Here is a 27,801-nt window from a genome sequence, read left to right on the forward strand (position 1 = left end):
TGACCAACATAATGCCACCAAAATTTGTGTACAACACAAAGACTAAAGAAGGAATAGAAATATACAAGATTACTTAGTCAAGAAAATTACTGAGCTAAAATTATCTGAAATCACAAAATGATGTGTATGTCTCAGGTTATGTTTTATCGATAGCTGTTGTGCGATACACAAACGATTTGTGTTTGACAACTCTCCCCATCTGAAAAATCATATTGAAGGTTCTTTCTTGACATCCTACTATATAAAGATCCCATCCTTCAAAAAATATTATGACAGAAAAAAATAAACGAACAAGTGTTTTTTACTTTTTTGGAAATGAGTGAAGCAAGTGATACATCTATGACACTAAACAAGATTCAAGTATCCTGGTTGTGGAAGATTGACTATGGAAGTTATGATTATATTAGATGAACGTTATCAACAATTCATTAATGGGGATGTAGCTCAGATGGTAGAGCGCTCGCTTAGCATGCGAGAGGTACGGGGATCGATACCCCGCATCTCCATGTTATTTCCTTTTTTGTTTTGGCCCCTCTTCGTTCCCCAATGGCTTTCTAGCGTCAGAAAACCAGGCCATTTTGTTTACTAACGTTGTGAGATCCGAGCATTGTAACCCTTCAGAGGATTTCTGTCATTGGTTCCATCCGAGGTGAATAGATTTTTGTGATTAGATATTTAAATCCGAACGAGAATAAGTTTATCTCCATGATCCTGGCGGAGGTTCAGAATCGAAGATCCGTCTACGATATTTCTGACATCAGATGAGAAAATAATTTCAGTTTCAAACTTATCCTTGGAATTACGATACCTAAACAGCTTTTGGATTAAAATAGCTGAAATCAGCTAAAAATGATACTTAAGAGGTCATTTTAGCAGTTGGAATCATCACAATCTAAACTCCATTTATTCCTCTCCCAGCATCCAGAAGAGAGCGAATAAAACTAAAGACAGATGCGCACAAACCTAACATTCACTTTCCATTCAATGCAACACTTGGAATCCTGATGCAATTTAACCAGTCATGGGCCAGTTGATCACAGTTTCAGAGTTTAAAAAATTAGAGCTGGTCTCATACATAAACCTTGACAAGAACAAATGGCGAAGCAGTATTCGTATTAACATCCAGTTCAAACTTGACAAGGTTCAAATGGAATCCTGGTACAGTTAAGAGAGACCTTTGATAATTTCAAGCCATGAATACATGCACTAAATGTGCCTGCCCTGCAAATCAAGGCCTTCGGGGACAGCATGCCATCCTACCATGGATGACATGAGACCAAGTAGCACTTTTTTTTCTTTTTTTTTTTCTTTTTTTGTCAACGGCCAAACCGGCTGCTAAATGCATATCATAGTTTGAACACTCGAACTATCCCCATACAAAAGTTGGATAAGCTCAAAATGTACATTGCCAACATCCCACCAAGTAGCACACCTTAAGAAGACTTCACTTGGTCAGAAGCAAATGCCAAGTATTCTGCTAGCTCCCTCTTGTGTATTGTTTCAGTACTTCAAATAGGTGTTGAGTGCTAGGAGCACATCAAAAGAGGCAGGGTAAAGAATAGCATGCCAAAAGAAAGGAAAATCAGTATACAGTCATCATATAATTGAAAAGAAGTTGTTATATGAAGAAATTACAAGAAATGAAGTAATAACCTGTCAGTCGGAAACATTGGTCAGAGATCAGAGAAGGTTGGATGGGAGGTAAATATATTGTGATAAAGATTTTTTTGGGGGGGCTAATGCCCAAGCAGGCTTTAGAAAATGCCCATAAGAACTTCAATTCTTTTTAACATGCCGGTTCATCACTAAAAGAAAAATTATAATATGAAGGGCAACTTGATAGGCACATTCAATCTCTATTTTACTAATCATATCAATCTAGTTCACAGACTAAAACTAGATACATTGTTGACTTTTGTAAGATAAGCACAAAAGATTACTAGTAGGTGAACCTCATGAGCAGTACTGTTGCTAAACCAAATCACTGTGTATATTGTAAATTAGGAGGAATAAGTAATAGAGACAATGGATGGATGACCACCTCTGCTAAAGCCCTTGCTTACCTAGATGACGTAAAAAAACACAAATTGCAAATCTTGTTTAATCCATATATAAGAAAAAGGAAAAAAATAGAATTCTTATTAATACCAGCTGAAGCATCATATTTTCCAACAAAGGCATTTATATAAGTGAAACTTGCAGATTCTAGTGAAAACTTTAAAAGGCAAATTGCAAGTAAAAAGCAAAGTATGCATTAAACAGGAGGGTAGAACTCTACTAGGACAACCAGAGTTATCGATTACATAGAATATGTGCTGCATTAAACAAGTTGGAACCATGTAATTTATGTTCAATCACTTGCAATGGTACATGGTTATTTGTTGAGTGAACATATAATGTAATGCAGGTACAAGGGATCTTTAATGTTTTTATATTGTCTAAGCTGCTGGAATGCAGCAAGTCAGTATAATTTTTAGTCTTAGAAGTGCAGAAGAATAATATCTTTGGCAAAACATCAGAGAATCAACATTATCAGAATGATGGGATCATACATGGAATAGAGAAACACTTTGTTTCCCTTGGTGAAACCTAAAATTGTGGGATGCACCAGGGGCTGAGCATAAAAGCCCCAACAAGCAAAGCAACAACATGGGGTATTTAAATCTGCGAGTACCATTGCTCTTTTTTGGCCAAGCTTGTAGCATTCAGCACCAAAAGAGATATGTAGCCAATATGCCAATATTATCTTTTGCACAGACCTAATATCCTATGAAATGAGATCCTCAAAAAAATCTAACTTACAATATAAGCAAGCAAAACATACCAAAGCATAACAACGTGCTGCAGTTGTTCGAGAGACAGAAATTATTCTGTTGGGGCAATAAGCCCATGTACTTTTCTAACAGAAGAACCCAAGACAAGAAGATGCAAATTGAAAAAGAAAGATCTGCTGCCTGACACAAACTATACACAACTGCAACACTTAAACTACCTTATCTTTTTTGAAAAGAACTCAGACCACCATCTCTTGTTCTACAAAAGCAAGCACATATGGAGACCGCCTTGCATTCCAACATATATACAAGAAATAAATGCGCAAGACTTTTATGTCAGCATATGTAACTTAAGCAGTTGCAGGAATACTAGTAGCTCTATGAACCTACAGCACAATTTGTGCTGATCTGAAATATATAATATAAGGAAAAGTTCTTTTCATCTTTGAGGTTAAAAGTCCATCATGCAAAACAAATTTTGTAATTAGAAGTTATTTAATATGAGTAATCAAGTGCAGGTTATAATAACAGAAGAAGAAAGATGTTGGATTTTCGCCAATGCTATGGCTTTCCGTGGAGAATGATGGAATGCAGCAACCAAAACAGAAAGGATACCTATATAAATTGATTTCCAGAAACAGACGAGAAGAACAAGAAGACATTTCCAATCTAATTTAACTAAAATGGGCGGATTATTTTTGTTTCCTGAAATTATGCATGATTGTCATTTGATGCTAAGGTTGATGGAAAATATGACCAGATAATCATCAATAAGAATTGTATTGAGATATCAATGTCATCCAATAATGCTTTGGAATAGCTGAACTGGTTTTGCAGCTCTTTGGAGCAAGAATTTGAAAATTGAGGTACAGACCAATACCTATCACCAAATGTTATGGTAATTAATAAAGCCAGTACAAATGAAGAAAAAAAGAGCAGTAAGAGGTCGGTACGAGCAGTTTGAGGTGATACAGATCAATATAGGGTCCATGGGTGTACCTGTAGTATCGTGTAGACTTGTACTAGTCCCTGACCATATCGGCTAGTATGGGGCCCAATACGGCTAGTATTTCAATCCTTGGTTTGAAGCAAGGTTTGAAATCATGGCCCAAATTGACCCTCAAAACCAAGATTTCAATATTGGCATTATTCCATCATAACAGAGCCCCACCAAAACCATCATTTACTGTTGCAGTGGTTATAACAGACATTATTACCTCAAAGTTTGGGTTTTCATTTTCTAGTATTGAACTTATCGCCATCATAATGGCATTTATGGCAGTGTTACAACAGAAAATAACGAGCAATACTGGAAGACTAACAGAATTATGTTCCAAATCACCATTCAATAATTATTACTTTCCAGGAGGGTACAGACTTTTTTGAAGAGATTTTTCATAAAAAGAATTTGAATTTTGGAGAAAAAAAGCAGCATTTTATTTAGAGAAACAGTACAAATGTAAATAACAGCTATTAATTGATTTATAATGAGCCGTTGTAACACTAAATAACTCATTGTAATGGCTGCTACATTACATATACATATACTGATATACACACACACACACACATAAATATCTATACATATACATATATATATATAATGTAATAGAGGGGGCCTGAAACTATTATAGCCACTAGCCCTCAAAAATGAAATGCACTTAATATATATTTGAGTTTTACTTAAAAATGATGAATAAAAAGACCTAAATTAGTGAATAACTTCATAATATGCAATGAATTTCTGAACAACCAAACTTTAAGAAGTGAATAATATATATTCCAATATACCCTATAAATTTTGCTTTTACGCAGCTTAAAACTAGGTGCTATTGCTTGGTGGAATGGTGAAGGCTCGGGCTGACAAGTACAATTGAGCGGGTTCAAGTCCTGAGAGCAGCTACTTTATTTCCCGGACCTCAAATTGCTAGGACTATAACTGGATAATGCCTTTTTTTGTACAATCTAAAACTGTTAAACTCTACAGATAAGAAAATCAAAATACAAAATACTCTAACATGATGTGTGATATTTTTTTTCCTTGGCTTCTTTCATTTTTCTTCTATTATTTATCCTATTTCCATTTTTCTAGTTTCCATTCATATGAACAAAACAGAAACAGAATTTTCCAAACTTGGTTTGGAGTTCAAAGGCAGATTATGATCTAGTCATTTGATTCATTTAGAGATATGATCCATGGCCATTAGAAACAATAACGAGAATTGAAACATAACATAGGTTATCATAAAAGAAACAAATTGAGGGTTCACAAATTACAAACTGGTTTCTACCTGCAAGTGAGAGAAAAAAAAGAAAAAGAAAAAGGCAAACTGCCAGCATTTCATTTCTAGAGAGCAATGGCAGATAATGTAATTATGGGCCAAGCAAGAAATCTATTTCTTTATTTTATCATGAGCTACTAGTGCTCAGATTTGACAATGAAAAGATAATAATAGTTGATCATAGTTCCACATATTGAAATATCTTTTAGCTAAAAATTAGAAAATTACAAGAGCAAGGGGTTGAGCATGATTGACATGATCATCATCACCTTCACAGGGTGCAAGTCCTGATGATGCAAACCTGCAATAATGCAACACTAACAAGAGTACATTGACTCAGAGATCATTGGAATTGATACGTAACAAAATTAGGGCACTTGAATCGAAGACCAAATACCTATCTTCCTGGTCTAAGGCTAATTATCATGGAAGTGTAGACATGCTGCTTGCATTTACAATCAACAATGATGACCCTAATAAGATATCCCGTATGCTCTGAAATTTACGCATTTCTTTGCTTCTAGTGAGAGGATCTAACCTATGTCTTAAGCCTCACAGCAGCCATTTACATACTGTCCTTACTGTTGGAAACAATATGTCTGCATGGATCAATAATATACACCACATTGATCCTCAAATGCTTGTAGACTCTATCAGATATTGGTCCTTGCACCCACATGATGAACAGGATGCTTTGTTAATTCGGAACTTTGCACATCACTTCAGAGTCACCTTTTTAAGTTACATCTCAAGCACAATCAAGTTTCAGCCAAAGCCTGGAGAACAGCCTTGGTGTAGTATAAGGTGAGGCCAGACAACAACTATGTGACACCAATGTCAATTTTAGATGGTTAAGGCTGAGGTCATCTCGCACTTGATTGTCTTAAACTAGTCATACCGTCTCTCACAACTTATAACAGGGAAAAAAAAGGAATATTCCATTCCATATGCTACAGAGCATGTTAACATGATCTAGACAGACATACTTACAAACATACATACAATGACCGTTACTTGTAGGCTATTATGTTTGTTTAGTAACACCGAACCTGTTGCCTGAAAAAAATACTTAATGTCCTTAAAAAAACTATTTTTCTGCTAAGTCATAAGTTATGCCGTTAAATTGGTCAATAGCAGCCATCTAACAAATAAGATAATTCAAAAATAAATGTTCTGAATATAATCCAAATAACAGCAACAACAAGATTGTTTTTCAGTCAACTGATGAACAGGGAAATGAATGACACAAATTCCTCAAATCATAATTCAGGTATGAACATAAACAATACTCTCATCGTCTTCCAGCCAGCAACCATAGTTGATAACAAAATGATATAGAAAGGTTAAAATATAAGTGCGACGAAATGAGTTGTTCTACAAGATGAATGATCAAAATAACAATACCAAATAAACATATTATTTTGTGATAGAAAATAAGTTGTTGTACAAGTTTAATGATCAAAGTAGGAAAAAAATACAGAAATAATATTACTTCATAATGTTTCATTCAGGAAAGCAAAATATTTCCGCCTGAAATAACAATATGGTAAGTAGAGCTTAGCCACTATAATGGCCACTCATAATATCACTTTAAGAACATCAGAAGCATAGCACGAATTACATGCATCTATAAAAAACAGCATCCTAGATACCTTATGAACCTGAAAAAAAAGCAAGGAAAAGTCTTGTACCTGTAAAAGTTGCAGAACAGACTGAGTTACATCACTGCCTGCAATCAGGAAAGATTTGATACTGCTCCCACTCATGTAACAATCCCGAACTGGAATAACATGCATGGTCCCATCTCCAATATCAACTACAACCCTTGTCAATTTCAGGCTGACAAAATAAACAGAACAATCTTAAAGATAAAGTTGCCTCATTTCATAAACTTGAAATGATGAATTTATATATAGCCTTTTTTGTGCAAGGATTATATATTATGGTAGAGAGTAAGTACAGCTAACAAGGACCATTTAAAAGATAATCATCGCCCCAAAATACCCAGAATAGACACCACAACAAAGACCAACTTCAGATCACCCAACTTCCAGCATGCAGGAGGAGCATTCTAGCCCCTGACCGACCTGTAGACAAGCTAGTAACAGAGAACCATAGATCATCCTCAGTTTCTGCGGCCAATGGAGTGGGTAAGGGCAGCTGTGGTAGGAGGTTAAAGAAAGAGCCTGGGAAGGCAGGCTGCACCAGTGCACTTGGAGGGACGCGGCACCATGGAAATGACCCTTAACCACAGAATAATTAAGGACAAAACAATGGTAAGAGACATGGATGGAGCCAAAGCAGCAGTGACCAGCTGCTTTACCGCCATCATGATGTGCACTAGATTCCATACCTGACGTGATGCAGGTTCAGATGGCCGTGACCCCGCATGACATCAAAGCAAGGTGCTCCCATGCCTTGAGCATAATCTCCATAAGAAAGTTGCAAGATGACTCAAGTAGATGAATGTTAATAAGCTAAAGTCAAGGGATGCAAGACAAAAATGCACATGCCTAAGGAAGCTTAAATGTTCCTACAACTTAACCAATGTTGTATGCAGGACTTCTTATGTCATTGCTAGCAAAACTATCCTGTTAAACAGAGGCATTGGCCATGTTATTCTTACTTCAGAACTATGTACGGCACTTCTGTGTAGTAATAATGATCTGATCGTGCACTTACTAGCTTAGTGTCATATAGTGCCTTTTAGAAGGGAAGAACAAGAATGTGCAGCACTCAGATCAGCTATTCTTTCGGAAGAGTAGATTTGAGAAGGTCACTATGATATGCAAAAAGAATAATTTATAGTCATATTCAAGGTAGAAGACACTGGATCATGTTTCAGTTTGGCTCATAATTTGCCTCAGAGATGAATCCGGTTCGCATACCAAACAGTATCTTCTCACCTCTTTATCTCGACTCTAATGATCGATCTAATCTTCCAGGAATCTCAAAGGTTGCTTTTCTGCTTGCATGAGATTAAAATTTCTACACAATAGGTCTGCCTTCCTTGAAATGACCTGCCAATATTTATGGCAGGCCTGTTGGCCCCTCCCTTCCAGCAAGTTGCTTTGATCAATAAATTGACGCTACTTCATGGAGGGAGAACTTTGGGCTGAGAAATAGTAGTAAACTGTTCTTGAACTCTCACAAGTCACAACCATATTTTGATTATGAGTTATCTCTTCAGGGTGTGAAGCATGGAGCCTGACAACCGATATGTAAGAAATCAAAGGATATATGCAGTACATATAGGCTTAATACATATAATTCATATGATGACTGAAATAACACGATAATAAAAAAATACAAAATTGGAGAGCATATATGACATCCAGCTAGAGTCCACTTGGTCCAAATGGACACCGCCGAACACATTGTAAAAGTCATTGCATGTATAGTGAGCATCACTGACCTTTCTATTAAAAACTAAGCATCATAGGTAATAAATTAACCAACATTTGAAAAATTGCATTCGTGATTCATCAAAAATAGAACCCATGGACCGTGCAGCCGATGAGAAAATACACAAGAAATTATAGGCATTAACATCAAAAATATTAAATAGACTCCTAATTTTGTTTATAGTTATAATCCATACACAGCAATAGAGCACTGGTTTCAACAAAAAGAGATAAAAACTGAAACTCAGAAGGCAACAAGAGTATGGTGACAGAAACTGATCAAGTCATGATTAGCTTGCACTTGGGGGAATATATAACATTCCACCATAGCACATCAGAGCATGATTACATCCACATTTCACATCTGGATTAAAAATCATGAATTTCATCAGCTACTAGTAATGGATAAGTTCCAATCCACCTACCAAACATAGGTCTGAGAAATTCCTCATCATACAAACCCAACTAATTGTACCACCTTATACAGACCCAAATATTATTTTGTAGCCGACAACTCTACTTCTTCCAAAGCGACCTTGCAACAAGAAAGAAGGAGAGATCATTTCTTTCTGCCACCACGCTCCCTTAGAGCAAGAGATAACGTTTCTCCAGGGCCAATGTTGTAATAAGCAAGTGTAAGGTTGTCCTTTAGAAAACCTGCCCGGCTGCTCAATTTCTGCTTATTAGCAGGAAGCTGAATCTCTCCAGCAATCTTCTCTTTAAGACTGCCAACAGTCTCAGACAAGGACTGTACTGTGATCTCCAGAAGCTGGCCTTTCAAGTTCCCCTCATCAACATTAGGAACAGATACAGAAATGCGAGCAAGTCCCTGCAAAGTAATAAGTAGTATAGGTCATTTATCCTATAATCATCCATTAATCCATTGAATTAACCACAAGAATAAATGCTTAACGGAAAAGGAAAAAAACATGTAACAACAGAAATGTATAAAGTCACGGAAGGCATTACAGGATGTTGAGTGAGGAAATGATCCTCTGGTATGAGAGAAACATCATCAGTCCTTGGCCTCTTTGGCTCTGGCTCATCAGGTAGAGGTGGAGGAGCCTCCTCAGGAGGAGGTGGAGGTGGCAATCCTTGTGGGAGAGGAGGCGGCAGGACAGTTGGCATGTTAGGAGGTGGCATGGGCATAGGAACAAATGGTCGGGGAGCCATCAAAGGAGTGAACTGCGATCCAGGTGGTGGCGGTATGGGCATAGAAGGTGACACCGAGATCCCCTGGGGCATCGGTGGCCTGCTCATCATAACAGGCTGCTGGTTTGAAGCCAGAGACATCGGTGGAGCTGCAGGCCTCACAGATGGAGCCATCGACATAATTCCTGGCCTCGGTGGTGGCAGCATCATTCCCCCACTAGTAGCAGGAGCAGAGTAAGGGGCCACATTCGGAGGAAAACGAGGAATATTCAGAGCTAATCCAGGTGGTGGGGGCGGGAGAGGGCGCACTGATGGTACACCAGGTCTCGGAGGCGGAGCAGGGCCTGGAAGGGTCCTCCCATCGTCACTGATAGTATCAGCTTGTTCCTCACCAGAAAGATTCTGGGACAAAGCTTGAGTCGCAGTTCGCCCAATGCTACCAGAGTGCCCATCCCAAATGACCTGCTTCGGCTGCTCGTCTTTCTTCTCAATTTCAGCCTTCACGGCATTAGAGACTTCTTCCTCTGTAGTGCCAAAAATATCGGGACGGGTTCGCGCAAGCCCCACAATGTTTCTAGAGATCTCATCATCCGCAGCAAGAGTAGTCTCCCGGATCTTTGCCATCATCCTCTCCTTCTGCTCCTTGTACTTGGGGTCTATGAGTGAAATACGCATATGCTCGGCCATCTCACTGACCGGAATCAGCTCGCCGGTGATCGGCGAGATCACAAACTTGGTCGGGTCTCTTTCAGCAGGTATCCTCTCCTCGGGCCTCTTCCAGTTCTTCACAATCCTCATTGGAGGCTCTGGTTCATCAGTAGGTGCCGCCGTCGCCTCTGCTTCACCCTTCTTCTCAGCCCGGCCACCATCTTCAAGTCTTGCTGCCCTCATGCCTTCTTCTACAAGCTGGACCTCCTCTTCATCCATCTCCATCTCCATCTCCTTTCCTGGTTCCGCTGTTTCCATGGCTTCCTCTTCACCCAAAACCGACATCTTGCTCCTCCTTATGACCTCCTCCAGCGTCATTGGCACCGGCAGCTCTTCATCCTCATCATCTGCAAACTCAATGGTCTCCACCACGACAAAATCATGCCAATCGATCATCGCCATCTGCTGCCTCTCCTGCTCGATCTCATCCTCGGCCTTCTGCCTCGCCTGCTCCTGCGAGCGCTCCCACTCGAGGCGGTGCAGGCACCGCTCGAGCACCGTCGTCATGTCACGCGTGCTGCTCCGTATCTTCTCCGTCACCCCCTTGGGCGGCATCAGCACCTTCGAGTAGGCGTCGGTGAGCGCAGTGAAGAAGGTGAACATGCTGTGGGTCGGCCGCAGGAAGTGGAACTGCGGGTTGGTCGCCTCCCGGTTCGAGAGATTATTCAAGAAGCCCTTCCCATTCCGAGCGACGAACTGGGCGGTGAGCTTGATGATGTCGAGCTCCTCCCCGGTGATCCCCTCCGGGAGCCGGACTGTGTACTGCTCGGCCTCGGGCGGCTCGAGGACCTTCCGAGCGGGGATGCGAAACGGGGCGGCGGGGTCGGGCTTGGCGGCGGAATCGCCGGAAGGTGCAGCGGGGGCGGAATCGGGGGGAGGAGGCGGCTGCTGCAGCTGCTGCTGCTGAGAGGAGGAGTCAGAGTCAGCGGCGGGGGGCTGCTGCTGCTGGGAGCGGAATTCCGAGACACGGTGCTGGTAGTAGGCGTGGTAAGGGTCGGAGGGGATGAGGAAGTTGAACTTAGCGTTGCCGGCGTTGTTGGCAAGGATGCGCTTCTCGAACTCGGGGCCATTCTTAGCGACGAAGGTGGCCGTCTTCTCGATGATCATCCGGATGTCGGGAGGCGGGTGGATGATGCCAATGGTTCTCGTGTGGGTTGCCACCGGCGCCGGAGGGGCGGCGGCGGCGGGCGGTTGCTCTTTGAGCTTCTTGTCATCCTTGTTCTCGTCGGTGATCTGGGCGGGGGCAATGGGGCCAAGGTTGCCGTCGGAGGGCGGGGCCGGAAGGGGGAGGATCGTGCCGATCATCTCTCTCTAGGGTTTTCTATTTCGAGGTGGAGATAAGATAATTAAGTGAGATTGATAGAAGACGAAGCTATCTAGATCGACCTATCGCTGTTACCGCCGCTGCATCCATGGAGGAGAAGAGGGAAGGGAAGGAGGAGGCAAGAAATCCTTGAGACGATGATGGCGAGGAGAGACGGAGATGGAGGTCGACTCGGCGACACGGATCGGGGTCTTTGGGGTTGCGCTCTGGCGTATTATTTTGGTTATAAACTCGGGTTGTGTCCATAAAACCTAGGGTCGAGCTTGAGTGGGCTTTTGGTTAGAATTGGACTTGAATCTAAACCTCAACTAGACCCGAACCTCGTTCTAATCCAACCCAAACTAAACCCAACTCAACTCATTTTTGTAGTATAAATATTACATATTATTTAGAAAGATTATACTAGAAACGAACGCTGCGCACCCTCAACCAAAAACCCCCATGGAAATGGAGCAATCTTCGGGCTCCGATCATCACCCGGCCCCCTTCTTCCCGTGGGACCTCCTCCCCTTCGCCCTCCAAGAATCCATCCTCTCCCTCCTCCCCGTCTCCACCCTCGCCCTCTGCCAGTCCGTCTCCCGCTCCTGGCGCTCCACCATCCGCTCACCCACCTTCCTCTCCTCCCTCCGCCCCCGCCGCCGCCACGCCGACGACCTCTACCTCATTCTATTCACCGACAACTTCTCCCGCGCCGCCGCCTACCGCCCCTCCGGCGACCGCTGGCTCACCCTCGCCCTTCCCCCCTCCCTCTTCTCCCCCCTCGCCTCCGCAGGCGGCCTCGTCGTGGCCGAGGACGACTGCGGCCGCCTCGCCGTCTACGACCTCTTCTCCGGTGCCTCCCTCGCCCTCCTTCCTAACATGGCGAGCGTTCTCCAACCCTACGCCCTCGCTCTCATCGATGAATTCCCCTGGCCCCATTACACGATCGTCGCCGTCAGCACCGGCGATCGCGTCTATTCACAGGTCTTCGACTCCCGTTCTGGCCGGTGGGAGCTCAAGGGCCAGTTCCCCGGCCGATTCGCCGTCCTCGGCAATGCCGTGTTATTGGATGGCCTACTGCTCGTCCTCAGCCAAGGGCCCGATCATCTATTGACCTTCGATCCGATCGGCGGCGAGTGGAACCTCATAGACGTGGCGATGCCGCCGGTTGTTTGTTCCCATATCTTTGATTTTGAAAATTGTTTGTTCTTGGTTGGGGGCGTGGAGGAGGTGGGATGCATGGCTAGGGTTGGGATTTGGGAGCTCGATTGGCCAAAGAAAGAATGGAGGTTGATCTGCTTCATGCCTGATGGATTTTTCAGAAAATTTGGAGGTCGCAGGCTCGATCATTTCGAGACGGTAGCTCGGAGGGGGATTGTTTGTTTCTACAACACTCTAGATGCTACTGTGTTAATGTTTGATTTGCCTGCGAGGAGGTGGTGGTGGCCGCCGCCGTGTGATGTAATCACTAGGAGCAGAATGTTTTGGTTTGGGCATGCGATAGAGCCTCGTATTGATCTGTTGAAAGGATCCAATGGAAGGTAAACAGATGACAAGGGTAATAATTCTTGTGAATTAATTCCTTTGTTCTTCAGGAGGTTGTAATTATTTGACCTCATACAAAAAAGGAAAGATTATTCTATATTTTCTCATTTTCTTAATTTTTTATTTGTCTTTTATATTTTAAACATTTTATATTCATCTAAACTTTGGTTGGCCTAGAAAAGGCTTGAATTTTTTTTTCCTTTTGGGTTTGAGTCATCAAGAAAATATATAATGAGGTTGCTGATAGTGATGGACTCGGTGAAAATTATTCAGATTTCCTTGCCACAAGTTATTCGGACTTGGGCAGTGTTTCACAAGAGCAAAAGAAAACTTTGTGGTACCATATTGCACGTGATCCTATTTTCAATTGTTTGGTCTGCTTGCTCTGTTAACCAGCATCAATTATGGGAGAGGTTACTTGAAAGTTGGGAAAATATCTGATATCAGGCGGCGTTTTCAGGAATGCAGAATTGAAGGGAGCAACAGGAGGTCAGTTCATCTGACTTACCAGGGAACTATCACTGCAATATTTTTTTCCAGGCAAATTTTTATGACTGATGATCTATCTGCTATCTATCCTTGGAATTTTTATGATTTAATCTGCAATTTTAATTTTATTAGAATTTTTGAGAAAGCTGATGTTCCCACTAGAGGAGAAAATCAGAGGTATTGTAGATTAGGTGGGTGAGATGAATTTAACACGACAAAAATAAGGATGTATCATTAGCATCCTTAATCAATGAGTGAAAGAAAATCAAGTTCTTGACATGGATAGAGTTTTCATCATAGGACTAACTGTATCCCCCAGCAAAACCTTTCGATGTTTATTGCTTTCAAATGCTCTACACTTTAGCTTTGCAATTTGGACCGGCTTGTGATAACCCTCTTTATACTTTGCTTGTTGCTACCTTTATGGCACTACCAGCAACATTCACAATCAGAAAGAAAAACTCTCTTATCCATGTGAATTATTCTGCACCTTTCTAAAAATTCTTGCAAGATGAGTGCTTCTTCTCTCAAGCCTCTTTTTACAAATTAAGCAATTGTATTCTTGTTTTGACATCATTATTTCTTCTTATATGGTATTCTTTTTAAGTATTAGTCAGGGTGCATGTATGTTTCTAGTGTTGTCATACGCTTGTAGATTGAACTTACTTAAAAGTACTTAGTGTTATTTCATTGTCGTTGTGTCATGTTATTAATGTTCATCCATGAGGATATGAGATCAAAAATATATTGCCCATTACCTACGCTTCTATTATTGATATATTGTTCAGCTGTTTATCTAGGAATGGTAGGCTTTCCTTAAAGATTGATAGTTTCAACCTAAAGATGTGGTTATCTGCTGGATGGTAAGTTTGGATGATTTTCTTTACTCTCTTTCTAGTCCTTGTTGAATTGAACATAGTGCTTTCTTTTGGTTGAGAGAAGTGGTGCTCATATTGCAAGAATTTTTAGGAAGGTGCAGAATAATTCCAATGGATAAGAGAGTTTTTCTTTTTGATTGTGAATGTTGCTGATGGTGTCATAAAAGTATCAACAAGCGAAGTATAAAGAGGACTACCGCGAGTCAGTCCAAATTACAGAGCTAGAGTGCAGAGCATTTGAAAGCAATAAACATTATTTAGTAAAGCGATTGACTGCTAAACTAAAACTGGTTGGCAATGAGACGCTAATATATTTTCTATTGTTATGTACCTTTTTGTTTAGTCTTTTGGTTGGCTAGGACCCTGCCATTGGTGCTTGTCCATAAAAACCATTGACTGCTAAACTAAAACTGGAATACATTTAGTTGATGCTATTTGTCTACATTGGTAGTCTAACACCCATCTCATCAGCTAATAAAGAATTGGGCATAGTCTACTTGATTGGTCCAGCTGTAAAAGTTGGAGTAGGAGATGAAAAAAAAGATAGAGCCTTGTTCGCCTTGGAGTAGGAGATGGAAGAAAAGGATAAAGTCTTGTTCGACTTGGAGTACAAGACGAATTCCTTTTTCATTTCGATTTCCTACGGGAGCTAGAAAATCTAGCCTCCATCGACTATTTAAAGACCCCCCATACCCCCTTTCGCCTCACCGTCGATAGGTGTTAACCCCCTAATGGATTTTGATGAATACAAAACACTAGAGTAAAATTCCATTATATCTTAACAATTCAATTGAGAAATTCATGTGTTTTATTTAGAATATTGTTAAGAAATGTCTAGGCAAGTTCCCATAATTTTTATGAATTTATTGAAGAATATTTTGAGCTAAAGAAAAAGTTCAGGGACAGCCGAGACGTCTCCTGATAGTTTCAGAGACGTCTCTGGCACAAGCAGGAAGAACTGGCACACTTGGAGACGTCCCCGGCTCCTGTCGAGTCGTCCCCGCGTTAGCGGAGTCGACTCTCTCAGTAGCGGAGTCGACTCTCTCAGTGGCGGCAGAAAGACGCTTTTCAAGGGATATGCGCGAGACGTCCCCGCTGTACGCGGAGTCGTCCCCGCAAGCAAAAAGGAGACTTCCCGAGTCGTCCCTAAGATGGCGGAGACGGCTCTCTCAGGGTTTTCCAGAGAATGGTTTTTTCGGTGATAAGGAAGCGGAGTCGACCCTGAGAAAGCAGAGTCGTCCCCACGCATAAAGTGCAGACAAGCGGAGACGTCCCCTGAAAAAGCGGAGTCGACTCTCTCAGGAAATTCCAGAGGACATGATTTTCGGAGATAAAGAAGCGGAGTCGTCCCCAAAGCAGCGGAGTCGTCCCCACTCAAAAAGCGCTAACACGCCGAGACGTCCCCGTAAAGTGCCGAGTCGACCCCAGATAAAGTAAAAAGTAAAATCCTATAGGCGAGACGTCTCTCGTTGTAGCGGAGACGTCTCCGGAGCGCCTGGGACGCGACTGACAGCTTTTCAGGTTTGATTTGAATTTCAAATCTTCTCTACTTTATCTCTAACGGCTATATTTGCTTTTTGGGCTATAAAAGGAAGCTCTTAAGTGCTTCTCAACAACTCTTAACCAACCAAAAGCAAAATCATTCAAGAGAGAAGTTAGAAAGAAAAGCTCAAGGGAGTGAGTGCATTCAAGAAAGGAAATCAAGGGCTTACAAGTCTCCCAAGCGATTTCAAGCTCAACCACTCTCGTGTGCTCGGGATTCAAAGCTCACACCCAACCCTACGCGTCCCACATCGGAAGAATCAACATCTCCCACGCTTCCAACGGCAAAAAGATTCTTCCGGGTTTCATTGTTCATAAGTGCTATATTTGCTTTCTAGAGCTTTTATATCCTTTTGTACACTCTTTTATTGTGGTGCTTGTTCCAGTCAAGGGACTTGGAACAAGGAAAAGGGCGTCCCAAGCCTAAGAGAAATTGGGGGTTTTGGGTTTGTTGTGAGCCCGGTGTAAAACAACGAGTTGGGTAGTGAACTCGCAAAACTACCGTACTGTAATCTTGGATTATAGTGGAAATTCCCAAGGCGCTTTGGGGAGTGGATGTAGGAGCGGTGAAGGCTCCGAACCACTATAAAACCGTGTGTTTGTGGTTGTCTCTTCTTATCGCTTTATCTTTGCTTTAGTTCATATATTTGTGTGTTTTATTTTTAAATTAGCCAAAAAGTTTTAAAACACCCAATTCACCCCCCTCTTGGGTGACCATCTCTGGGCAACAAGTGGTATCAGAGCCGGTGCTCTTATATTCCTTGAAAGACCTAACCGTCTTAGCCAAAGATCTAGATGGCAACACCCTTTAACAATGTTCCAGCCGAGGGGCAAGCAACCAATAGACCTCCACTCTTCAATGGGACAAATTATACCTATTGGAAGACTAGAATGAGAATCTTCATTCAAGCACAAGACTATGCCTTGTGGAGGGTTATAGTCAAGGGACCACAAGAACCATCACATGTGGTCAATGGCATTCGAGTTCCCAAACCTGAGGAGGATTGGGATGAGAATGATGATAGGATGGCTCAACTCAATTCTAGAGCCATGAACTCATTATTTTGTTCCTTAGATGTAAATGAGTTTAATAGAGTCTCCACATGTACTTCCGCTAAGGAAATATGGGATAGGCTTGAAGTTACCCACGAGGGTACAAATCAAGTCAAAGAGTCCAAAGTGAACATTCTAGTTCACAAGTATGAATTGTTTAAGATGGAACCTAGTGAAACCATCACATGCATGTTTACACGTTTTACCGAAATTATTAATGGCCTAAAAAGCTTGGGCAAATCTTACACTAACCCCGAACTTGTGAGTAAAATTCTCAGGTCACTGCCAAAAGCATGGGAAGCAAAGGTCACGGCGATTGTAGAAGCCAAAGACCTCAACACCTTGGGGCTAGAACAACTCTTGGGCTCATTGATGACGCATGAGCTCACGATGAAGCAGCATGAAGAAGAGCTGCCAAAGAAAAGGACAATCGCACTCAAGGCCACCTCAAATGTATGTGAAGAAGAGAGCAGTGAGAGTGAAGAAGAAAGTCAAGATGAGGACTTGGGTTTGATAGTAAGGAAATTTAAAAATTCATGAGAAGAAAGAAACCATTCCCAAGAAAGAAATTTGGAAGGAGAAATGATTGGGAGAAAGAAAAGGAAAAAGAAAGAGACCCAATCGTATGCTATGACTGCAAGAGACCGGGACATATTCGTTCCGAATGCCCTCAACAAAAGAAGCACTTTGGAAAGAAGAAGAAGAAGGCATTGAAGGCAACATGGGATGATAGTGACACATCATCCTCCGAAGAAGAGAAGGAAGAGACCGCCAATCTATGCTTCATGGCGTTCGAAGATGACGAGGTATGTCAAAACCCAACTATAAATTTTACTTTAGAAGAATTATATGATGCTTTTCAAGAACTTATGGGTGATTGTAGTATGTTGGGAGCAAAGAATAAAGAATTAAAAGCCTTCAATCAAAAACTAAAGGAAAACATTGAAAACCTATTAATTGAGAAGGAGAGCGTCAAAAATATGAACACTACTAACCTAGAAATCGAAAATTCAAGGCTTAGCACTGAAAATGTAAAGGCAAAAACACTAATCAAGGAATTAAATCTAAAAGTAAATTCCCTACTCAAGAATAATACCTCACTTGCGCAAACTGTTGAATCTCTTAAAAAGGATATGGAAGAACTAGTTAAAGAAAATGTGAATCTTAAGAATGAGATACATAAGTACAAGCCAATTGTTGAAAAATTCACACAAAGCTCTGAAAAATTAAATCTTATTCTTTCAAATCAAAGAGCTGTTTTCAATAAAGCCGGATTAGGATATAAAACTAATAAGCAACAAAAGTATCTAAAGAATTTCTTTGTAAAAGCAAAAGATGTAAAAACTGAAAAACCAACATGCTTTCTTTGTGGAAAGATTGGACATAAAGCCTACTCTTGTATTCAAAGAAAAATCCAAACTAACAAGAGTACATTTGTAAAAGCTAAAAACATAACTAAAATATGGGTGCCTAAAGGAACCAACTACACTAACCACGAAGGACCCAAGAAAACTTGGGTACCTAAGAGCTTCACATGATCATTTTGCAGGTATGCCTTGCAGCCGGGAATAAAAGGAGAATGTGGTATCTTGATAGTGGCTGCTCAAGGCATATGACCGGTGACAAGAGTCTCTTCGTCACCTTGGAATCGAAAGAAGGAGGGTTAGTCACATTTGGAGACAATGCTAAAGGCCGAATTATTGGTGTTGGTAAAATCTCCATATCACCCTCCTCATTTATTGATAATGTATTGTTGGTTAATGGACTAAAACATAATTTGTTAAGTATAAGTCAATTTTGTGACAAGGAATTTAAAGTATCATTTGAATCATCACTATGCATAATTAGTAGTCCATTTGACAATGAGGTCATACTCACAGGACATAGGCATGGAAATGTTTACATGGTAGATCTTGATGATCTCACCATGAAGGATGGCCAATGTCTTGTAGCTATGAATCCCAAAGTCAATGAGACTAGTTGGTTATGGCATCGTAGGTTAGGGCATGCTAGCATGGATTTAATTTCTAAATTGATTACAAAGGATCTAGTCAAAGGACTACCGAAAATAGACTTTGAAAAGAATAAAATTTGTGCGGCATGTCAATTAGGGAAACAAACAAGAAGTTCTTTCAAGTCTAAGAACATAGTCTCAACATCAAAACCCTTAGAACTAATTCACATGGATTTGTTTGGACCCACTAGAACTGCTAGTCTAGGGGGTAAGAAATTTGGTCTTGTCATTGTTGATGATTTTTCACGTTTTACATGGGTTTCATTTCTTGCACACAAAGATGAGTCCTTTTCCGCTTTTATCAAGTTTCATAATAAGGTTTCAAATGAACTTAATCTTAAACTAAAAGCAATTAGGAGTGATCATGGTACTGAGTTTGAAAATCAACACTTTGAAAAGTTTTGTGACGAAAATGGTATCAATCACAACTTCTCGGCACCTAGGACACCCCAACAAAATGGGGTGGTAGAAAGGAAGAATCGCACACTAGCAGATATGGCTCGTACCATGTTGTGCGAATCGGATCTACCAAAGTATTTTTGGGCTGAAGCAATAAATACCTCATGTTATATTTTAAATCGTGCTTTAGTTAGATCCATCTTAAAGAAAACACCGTATGAATTGATGAAAGGTAAGAAACCAAATATAAGTTATTTTCATGTTTTCGGTTGTCGATGCTTTATTTTGAACAATGGAAAGGACAATCTCAGTAAATTTAGTGCTAAATCAGATGAGGGGATCTTCTTAGGTTATTCCTCATCTAGTAGAGCATACAGGGTCTTCAACAAGAGAACTCTCGTTGTTGAAGAATCCATTCATGTTGTGTTTGATGAAACTAATGGAGATTCTTCTAGAAAAGAAGAAGATGGTGATGCAGGTATACTTGAAGACGGGATCAAGGAATTCTCCATACAAGACAAACAACATGAGGATGAGATCAAAGAGGATACAAATCAGCAAGATGAAGAAGATCAACCTCCATCAAGAAATCAAGATCTTCCTAAAGAATGGAGGTATGCACATGGTCATCCAAAGGATCTAATCCTTGGTGATCCTTCACAAGGTATAAGAACTAGATCCTCTTTAAGAAACACTAGTAATTATCTTGCTTTCGTTTCACAAATAGAGCCTAAATCACTAGAAGAAGCTGAAAAGGATGATAATTGGATGAATGCTATGCAAGAGGAATTAAACCAATTCGAAAGAAATGAAGTTTGGACTCTAATGAAAAGACTCCCTAATGTTTCAATTATAGGCACCAAATGGGTATATAGAAATAAACTAGATGAAGATGGGATAGTAATAAGAAACAAAGCTAGGCTAGTGGCCAAAGGATATAATCAGGAGGAAGGAATAGATTTTGATGAAACTTTTGCTCCTGTTGCTAGGTTAGAGGCTATTAGACTGCTTTTAGCATATGCATGCTTCATGGATTTTAAACTCTATCAAATGGATGTAAAAAGTGCATTCTTAAATGGCTACATAATGGAGGAAGTTTATGTAGGACAACCTCCAGGTTTCGAAAATCACTTACATCCAGATTATGTGTATAAATTGCATAAAGCATTGTATGGACTTAAGCAAGCTCCTAGGGCATGGTATGAAAGATTAAGTAATTTCCTAATTGAGAACAAATTTAAGAGAGGAAATGTAGACAAAACCCTCTTTATTAAAAGAAAAGGAAATGACTTATTGCTTGTACAAATTTATGTGGATGACATAATTTTTGGTGCTACTAATGATAGTCTCTGTCAAGAGTTTGCCAAGCTTATGCAGGGAGAATTTGAAATGAGCATGATGGGTGAGCTCAACTTCTTCCTTGGGCTACAAATAAAACAATCAGAGGAAGGCATCTTCATCAGTCAGTCCAAATACATCAAGGAAATGCTGGAAAAATTCAAGATGAAGGATGCAAAGGAAATCAAGCACACCCATGGGCTCAAGTTGCAAGCTTGACAAAGATGAAAAAGGTAAAAGTATAGACTGCAAATTGTACAGAGGTATGATAGGCTCTCTACTTTACCTTACTGCTAGTAGACCAGATATATTGTTCAGTGTTTGTGTGTGTGCTAGATACCAAGCATGTCCTAAGGAATCACACTTGCAAGCTGTTAAAAGAATTTTTAGATATCTAGTAGGGACATCTTATATAGGCTTATGGTATTCTAAACAATCTGATATAAATTTAACTGCTTATTCTGATGCTGATTTTGCTGGGTGCAAACTCGACAGAAAAAGCACAAGTGGCACTTGTCAATTCTTGGGTGCCAATTTGGTTTCTTGGTTTAGCAAGAAACAAAATTCAGTTGCCTTGTCCACAACTGAGGCTGAGTACATTGCAGCTGGAAGCTGTTGTGCCCAAGTTCTTTGGATTAAGCAACAACTTGAAGACTTCGGTATTAAAATGGACAATGTACCAATTAAGTGTGATAATACAAGTGCAATCAACTTAACAAAAAATCCTGTCCAACACTCTAAGTCAAAGCATATAGAGATTAGGCATCATTTTATTAGGGATCATGTGCTGAAAAATGATGTGATGATTGAATATGTATGTACTGAAAATCAATTAGCTGATATCTTTACAAAGCCCCTTTGTAAAGACAGATTCAATTTCTTAAGAAATGCTTTGAGCTTGTATGATCCTAGCAAATGAATTGAACTTGTATTGCATTGCTTTGCTACTCGAACTAGTAATCCACCTCAAGGCAAACATAAGTGAAAGCATGAATTCATCTAAACTAAATGACGAACTGGTTGACTTTCCGGAGGATGGTTACCCTCCCTTGGACTCTTCATGGAGATATTTTCAGAGCCTATTTCATAGGTATTCGAAATTTGGTCAAACGTTCCTTATTTCAATATTAATAATTCAAAAATCATTATCAAATTATTATAGGATGTATCATTGAGGGGGAGGATCACAAACAAATTCACTCTAAGTTTATCAAAAGAGATCATATTGATTGGGGTGATTAAATAAAAAAAGGGAGAAGATAGAATACAGTCTGAAATTTTTCAGTGCCGGAGACGTCTCTGGCAAATCGCAGAGACGTCCCCCCAAGCGGAGACGTCTCACCTTAGTCGCGGAGACGTCTCGGGGACCGAATGAGGCCTTTTTAAATAGGTCGAAATCGCTCGAGCCGACTCGAGCTTTCTCCCTCATTCCCGACCAAAACGGAAAGCCCTAGCCTCCATTTGCTCTCCACCTCAAATCCTAGCCTCCATTTGCCCTAAATCACAAACCCTAGCCTCCATTTGCCCTAAATCACAAACCCTAGCATCCATGGCACCAAAGAAAGCTAGGACGACCCGTGGGAAGCGACCTAGAGTAGCGGGCGACGGTGAGGAACGGCGGGAAGAACCCTCCGCACCTTCTCCTCCAGTTGCTCCGCCAACCACAACGATTTCCTGTGCAAATCGCACAGTCACAACCGGTAGGTACATAGATTTTGCATTTTTAGATCATGAGGGGTTCTCTATTGGAGAGAGACTCCGAGCCCAAGGGTGGGAGCATCTTTGCACCCTCAATACCTCGACCTACCCCGGCCTTGTTAGAGAAATGTTTAGTGATATGGCTTTAGGGGACTTAGGGTTCACCGCACATGTCCGAGGGACATTAGTAGAAATTAATGAGGACATCTTATCCACTGTTTTGCAAATCCCTAGGGACGGCGAGGCTCCAACATCACATCCCCAAAGGGAAGTAGCTCTAAACTTAATTTTAGGAAGAGAGGACTGCGGCCCTCTTGATGTTGTCAACTCCCAGGACCTAAATGCAGAGATGAGACTCCTTTTAAGCATTGTCAACCGGGTCCTATTTCCTAAAACCGGTCGCTTCGATTTTGTTTCGGAGCGAGACTTAGTTATAATGCATCACATCCTACTAGGGATTCCTCTAAACCTTCCTAGACTCATGCTAAATTACATTGCCCTATGTCATAGGTATTCTAGATTTAGTATACCCTATGGCATGATCTTTACCTTAATCTTCAAACACTTCAAGGTTTCCATTCCATCAAATGAACCTGCAAAGCCCTTAAGAAACACCGACTATTACAATGAGGGCTCAATGAGAAGAATGGAATTTCACAAGATAGATGGGTCTTGGGTCAAGGTTCCAAAAAGAAAAGCACAAACCATAGAGGCTGAGATCCCACATCATGAGTCTGACCATCACTCTCCTCCACCTAGCAACATGGACATCCCTGATATTCCCTCCAGCTCAGCTGGACCTTCCACATCCATGCCACCACCTCCTCCAGTCAGTGGGCCCTCCTTCCTATCAGAGGAGCAGATGCACACCTTAGCATCTGTTATTTGTCAGCAGATGAGGGAGGAGATGAGATCCATGATGTCTGCAGAGCTGGCCCCCATCAGACAAGAGCTGCAGGAAATTAAGGCTCAAATTGAAGCCCAAGAGCAACAAATAGTTGGGGTGGGTACCACCCAAACCTGCAGATCATTAGAGCTCAAGGACAGCTTGAAGGCCATTTCCAAGAGCCTCAAAGAGTTGACAAAGCCAGATGGCAATGTGGGCACCTTAGTTGCCCAACTTAGAGGCAGAATTGAGATGGCAACCTTAGAGTTTGAAGCACTTGTGGCAGGTTTCCACAAGTCACAGGGAGATCACTTTAAGACCCTCATGGATTCTATCAATGGTTTCATAGATGCAGCCTGTAAGGCTTATGCACAAAGTACAACTGGTAGGCCCCATGAGCAACGACGCCGATGATGGATATCCTGTAGGATCTTCTTTTTGTAAATCCTAGGCCATTTTGAAACACTTTTGTATTAGAAATCAATACTTGTAATGATTTCTTCTTTTGACTATGTACTGACTTCAAAGATCTACAATGACATATGAATGAATACAATTTCTTTTGAAAACCTTGTGTACATTGCCAATTCTGTGTATGTGTTTCTGTGATTGTGTATGTGATTGTGTGATATGCCATAAAAATCCTACCACATACCTTGAGTATTCAAATTTGATACAAAGAAACAATGCACATAAAACAGGGGGAGCACACCTTGAATATGCTGAATTTTACTAAAAAGGATAATTTGTCCCCTTCATGTTGATGACAAAAAGGGGGAGTAGATATTTGTATATTGAAAGGGGGAGTAGAAATTAGATATTGTATATTGAAAGGGGGAGTAGACATGGATATTGAATATGGAATGCAAATTTTTTAATCATACTCCAAAGTTGATTTAGAAAAGATAAAATTGAAGAATATTGATTTTAAGATAATTGCCCTTCTGGAAAAGAAAGGGGGAGTCAAAAAGAATCTAGCTTTCAATTATCTTCAGCATCAATATTTCATTCTAACTTGATTCAAATTCAGTTCATATGATAAAATCATTTAAGAACTATAAAGATCAATCTTATGCACAAGGAAAGAACTGAAAATTGAATATTTTGAGTGATGCACATTGTATCTAGTTCAAATCAAAACATTATACTTGTATATCTGATCAATACTGTGTATATGTTTAAATTTCAAATTTTGCATATACTCAGTGTTTTGTCATCATCAAAAAGGGGGAGATTGTTAACCCCCTAATGGATTTTGATGAATACAAAACACTAGAGTAAAATTCCATTATATCTTAACAATTCAATTGAGAAATTCATGTGTTTTATTTAGAATATTGTTAAGAAATGTCTAGGCAAGTTCCCATAATTTTTATGAATTTATTGAAGAATATTTTGAGCTAAAGAAAAAGTTCAGGGACAGCCGAGACGTCTCCTGATAGTTTCAGAGACGTCTCTGGCACAAGCAGGAAGAACTGGCACACTTGGAGACGTCCCCGGCTCCTGTCGAGTCGTCCCCGCGTTAGCGGAGTCGACTCTCTCAGTAGCGGAGTCGACTCTCTCAGTGGCGGCAGAAAGACGCTTTTCAAGGGATATGCGCGAGACGTCCCCGCTGTACGCGGAGTCGTCCCCGCAAGCAAAAAGGAGACTTCCCGAGTCGTCCCTAAGATGGCGGAGACGGCTCTCTCAGGGTTTTCCAGAGAATGGTTTTTTCGGTGATAAGGAAGCGGAGTCGACCCTGAGAAAGCGGAGTCGTCCCCACGCATAAAGTGCAGACAAGCGGAGACGTCCCCTGAAAGAGCGGAGTCGACTCTCTCAGGGAATTCCAGAGGACATGATTTTCGGAGATAAAGAAGCGGAGTCGTCCCCAAAGCAGCGGAGTCGTCCCCACTCAAAAAGCGCTAACACGCCGAGACGTCCCCGTAAAGTGCCGAGTCGACCCCAGATAAAGTAAAAAGTAAAATCCTATAGGCGAGACGTCTCTCGTTGTAGCGGAGACGTCCCCGGAGCGCCTGGGACGCGACTGACAGCTTTTCAGGTTTGATTTGAATTTCAAATCTTCTCTACTTTATCTCTAACGGCTATATTTGCTTTTTGGGCTATAAAAGGAAGCTCTTAAGTGCTTCTCAACAACTCTTAACCAACCAAAAGCAAAATCATTCAAGAGAGAAGTTAGAAAGAAAAGCTCAAGGGAGTGAGTGCATTCAAGAAAGGAAATCAAGGGCTTACAAGTCTCCCAAGCGATTTCAAGCTCAACCACTCTCGTGTGCTCGGGATTCAAAGCTCACACCCAACCCTACGCGTCCCACATCGGAAGAATCAACATCTCCCACGCTTCCAACGGCAAAAAGATTCTTCCGGGTTTCATTGTTCATAAGTGCTATATTTGCTTTCTAGAGCTTTTATATCCTTTTGTATACTCTTTTATTGTGGTGCTTGTTCCAGTCAAGGGACTTGGAACAAGGGAAAGGGCGTCCCAAGCCTAAGAGAAATTGGGGGTTTTGGGTTTGTTGTGAGCCCGGTGTAAAACAACGAGTTGGGTAGTGAACTCGCAAAACTACCGTACTGTAATCTTGGATTATAGTGAAAATTTCCAAGGCGCTTTGGGGAGTGGATGTAGGAGCGGTGAAGGCTCCGAACCACTATAAAACCGTGTGTTTGTGGTTGTCTCTTCTTATCGCTTTATCTTTGCTTTAGTTCATATATTTGTGTGTTTTATTTTTAAATTAGCCAAAAAGTTTTAAAACACCCAATTCACCCCCCTCTAACAATAGGTTTTGCCGATCACCATCGTCGATTTCTTCTCCTTCTCCTCTTAACTTGCAACGGTCTTAACTCACAGTGCTCACTGGAGATTTCAGTTGAGCGCTCGTCGGAGTTTTAAGTTCTGAGAAGGATTTTTGAAATTTTTTGGATCTATAGTTTGGTTTCGCTCGCAAGGTAAGTAACCTAACACTTCAAAATATGTTTTCTAATGACCTTTGAAAAATTATAATTAGTTTATTAAATTTGATTATGATCTCTATTTTAAATTTGATTAAACGAATCGAGCATGCTATTACTACTATTCTAATTGTTCTAAAATATATATTTTAATATTCTTGTAATTTAGAAATTATGACGGGATAATTTATGAAATTTGTTTTGTATATGTATTCTCAGCACTGTTATGATTTGACCCCGTCAATGGAGATTATTCGTTGGCCATGTCTACTTGTAATCTGAGAAATTAGTTTCGATATTAAGTCACCAGTGATTAGAATAGTGGTATTTGTTATCTAGCACTTTGTGCATCATATATCTGCTATCTGACCCATGTCACTAGGATACGTGGCCATAGCCTGATGTTGGGTATGGTATTAGTTTTGAAAAATAAATTTTGAAAGAATTATGTGTATTACTCAAGATTTGATTTATTCTCAATTACTATCATGCTATTCGATTATTTATTTGTTTGGCATGCTTAGACCCCACTTTAATATGTTATGTTGCTTACTAAGCTGATGTAGCTCATTATTTTTTTTTCTATTTTTCAGATCCTAAATCAAAATTGTTCGGGAATTGGGAGAGTGCGCTGGGTCTTCTGAAGATATTCGTGATTATTTGGATTTCTAGCTTAATTTAGTTAGGCTGGTTTAGTTTAGTTTGAACATTTTATTCGATTTGAACAATAATAATTAGTTGGAATATTTTGACTTATGTTAGTTTGGATAATTGATTATGAGGATGATTTGTTTAGATCTTGAATAAATTAATTTTTGAGGATTGAATTATTATTATTATTTTGAGATTATTATGATTTGATCGGTAGCTTTGCCTGCTTGTATGATCTGCCCTGCAGGTATGCGGCGTCTGTTATGCTCTAGGTTCGGAACGTGATAGATAGTCAACTTGCATTTTTGCCAACCGATTGGAACCAATATACTCCTCAAATTTTTGTAAATCAAGTACGAAATTATTGTATATTTTATCAAATTTAATGGTCTCCACTCATATTTCCTCCAATAGAGATTCCTTGATTAATTCCATACTGAGCTACAGAGTTTATCTGAAAGATCTCTCTCTATCATTCTTTTTTGCCCTCTGTCAGTTTTATACATTTTTAAGAGAGTTTCTATCTGGGTATGCGATCTGTGTGCTAGCAATTATGAACAACTGCACTACCTCTGTGTCATAAATCAAGGCATTCTTCTCGTGGAAGCTTTTCAAACTCAACTCTGTTTTATTGCTTAGTTTAAGCATTGTGAACTATATGCAAGGTTGAGCTGATTTTTTTTGCATATCAGGTTTCCTGCTGGAACATGCGTTACAGTACTTACTATTGACATCAGACTCA

At 40.5% G+C, this 27,801-nt stretch overlaps 2 protein-coding genes and 1 non-coding gene across 4 annotated transcripts; 2 read left to right on the forward strand and 1 right to left on the reverse strand.

Moving 5' to 3' along the window:
- The first annotated feature begins 433 nt into the window (after window positions 1-433).
- TRNAA-AGC lies at window positions 434-506 on the forward strand. The gene has a single exon. It is a non-coding gene; the product is annotated as a tRNA-Ala (tRNA).
- Window positions 507-8,723: 8,217 nt separating this feature from the next.
- Window positions 8,724-11,851, reverse strand: LOC103704394 (probable splicing factor 3A subunit 1). Its single transcript, XM_008787662.4, has 2 exons — window positions 9,430-11,851; window positions 8,724-9,289 (listed from the first exon to the last, which is right to left on the reverse strand). Exons 1-2 carry the CDS (start codon window positions 11,623-11,625, stop codon window positions 9,020-9,022), a joined length of 2,466 nt encoding a protein of 821 aa, XP_008785884.2. The 5' UTR covers window positions 11,626-11,851; the 3' UTR covers window positions 8,724-9,019.
- Window positions 11,852-12,052: 201 nt separating this feature from the next.
- LOC120107008 (F-box/kelch-repeat protein At5g43190-like) lies at window positions 12,053-27,499 on the forward strand. Of its 2 annotated transcripts, none has more exons than XM_039120151.1 (3): window positions 12,053-13,164; window positions 13,442-13,657; window positions 27,002-27,499. In XM_039120151.1, the coding sequence occupies exons 1-2, from the start codon at window positions 12,086-12,088 to the stop codon at window positions 13,521-13,523; spliced, it is 1,161 nt and encodes a 386-aa protein (XP_038976079.1). In that variant the 5' UTR covers window positions 12,053-12,085; the 3' UTR covers window positions 13,524-13,657; window positions 27,002-27,499. The 2 variants fall into 2 exon arrangements, with proteins under 2 accessions (XP_038976079.1, XP_038976080.1); XM_039120152.1 differs by having other exon boundaries at window positions 27,307-27,499.
- Window positions 27,500-27,801: the final 302 nt, after the last annotated feature.

This window comes from Phoenix dactylifera, unplaced genomic scaffold (genome assembly GCF_009389715.1).
Source record: "Phoenix dactylifera cultivar Barhee BC4 unplaced genomic scaffold, palm_55x_up_171113_PBpolish2nd_filt_p 000723F, whole genome shotgun sequence".
Lineage (NCBI taxonomy): Eukaryota > Viridiplantae > Streptophyta > Magnoliopsida > Arecales > Arecaceae > Phoenix > Phoenix dactylifera.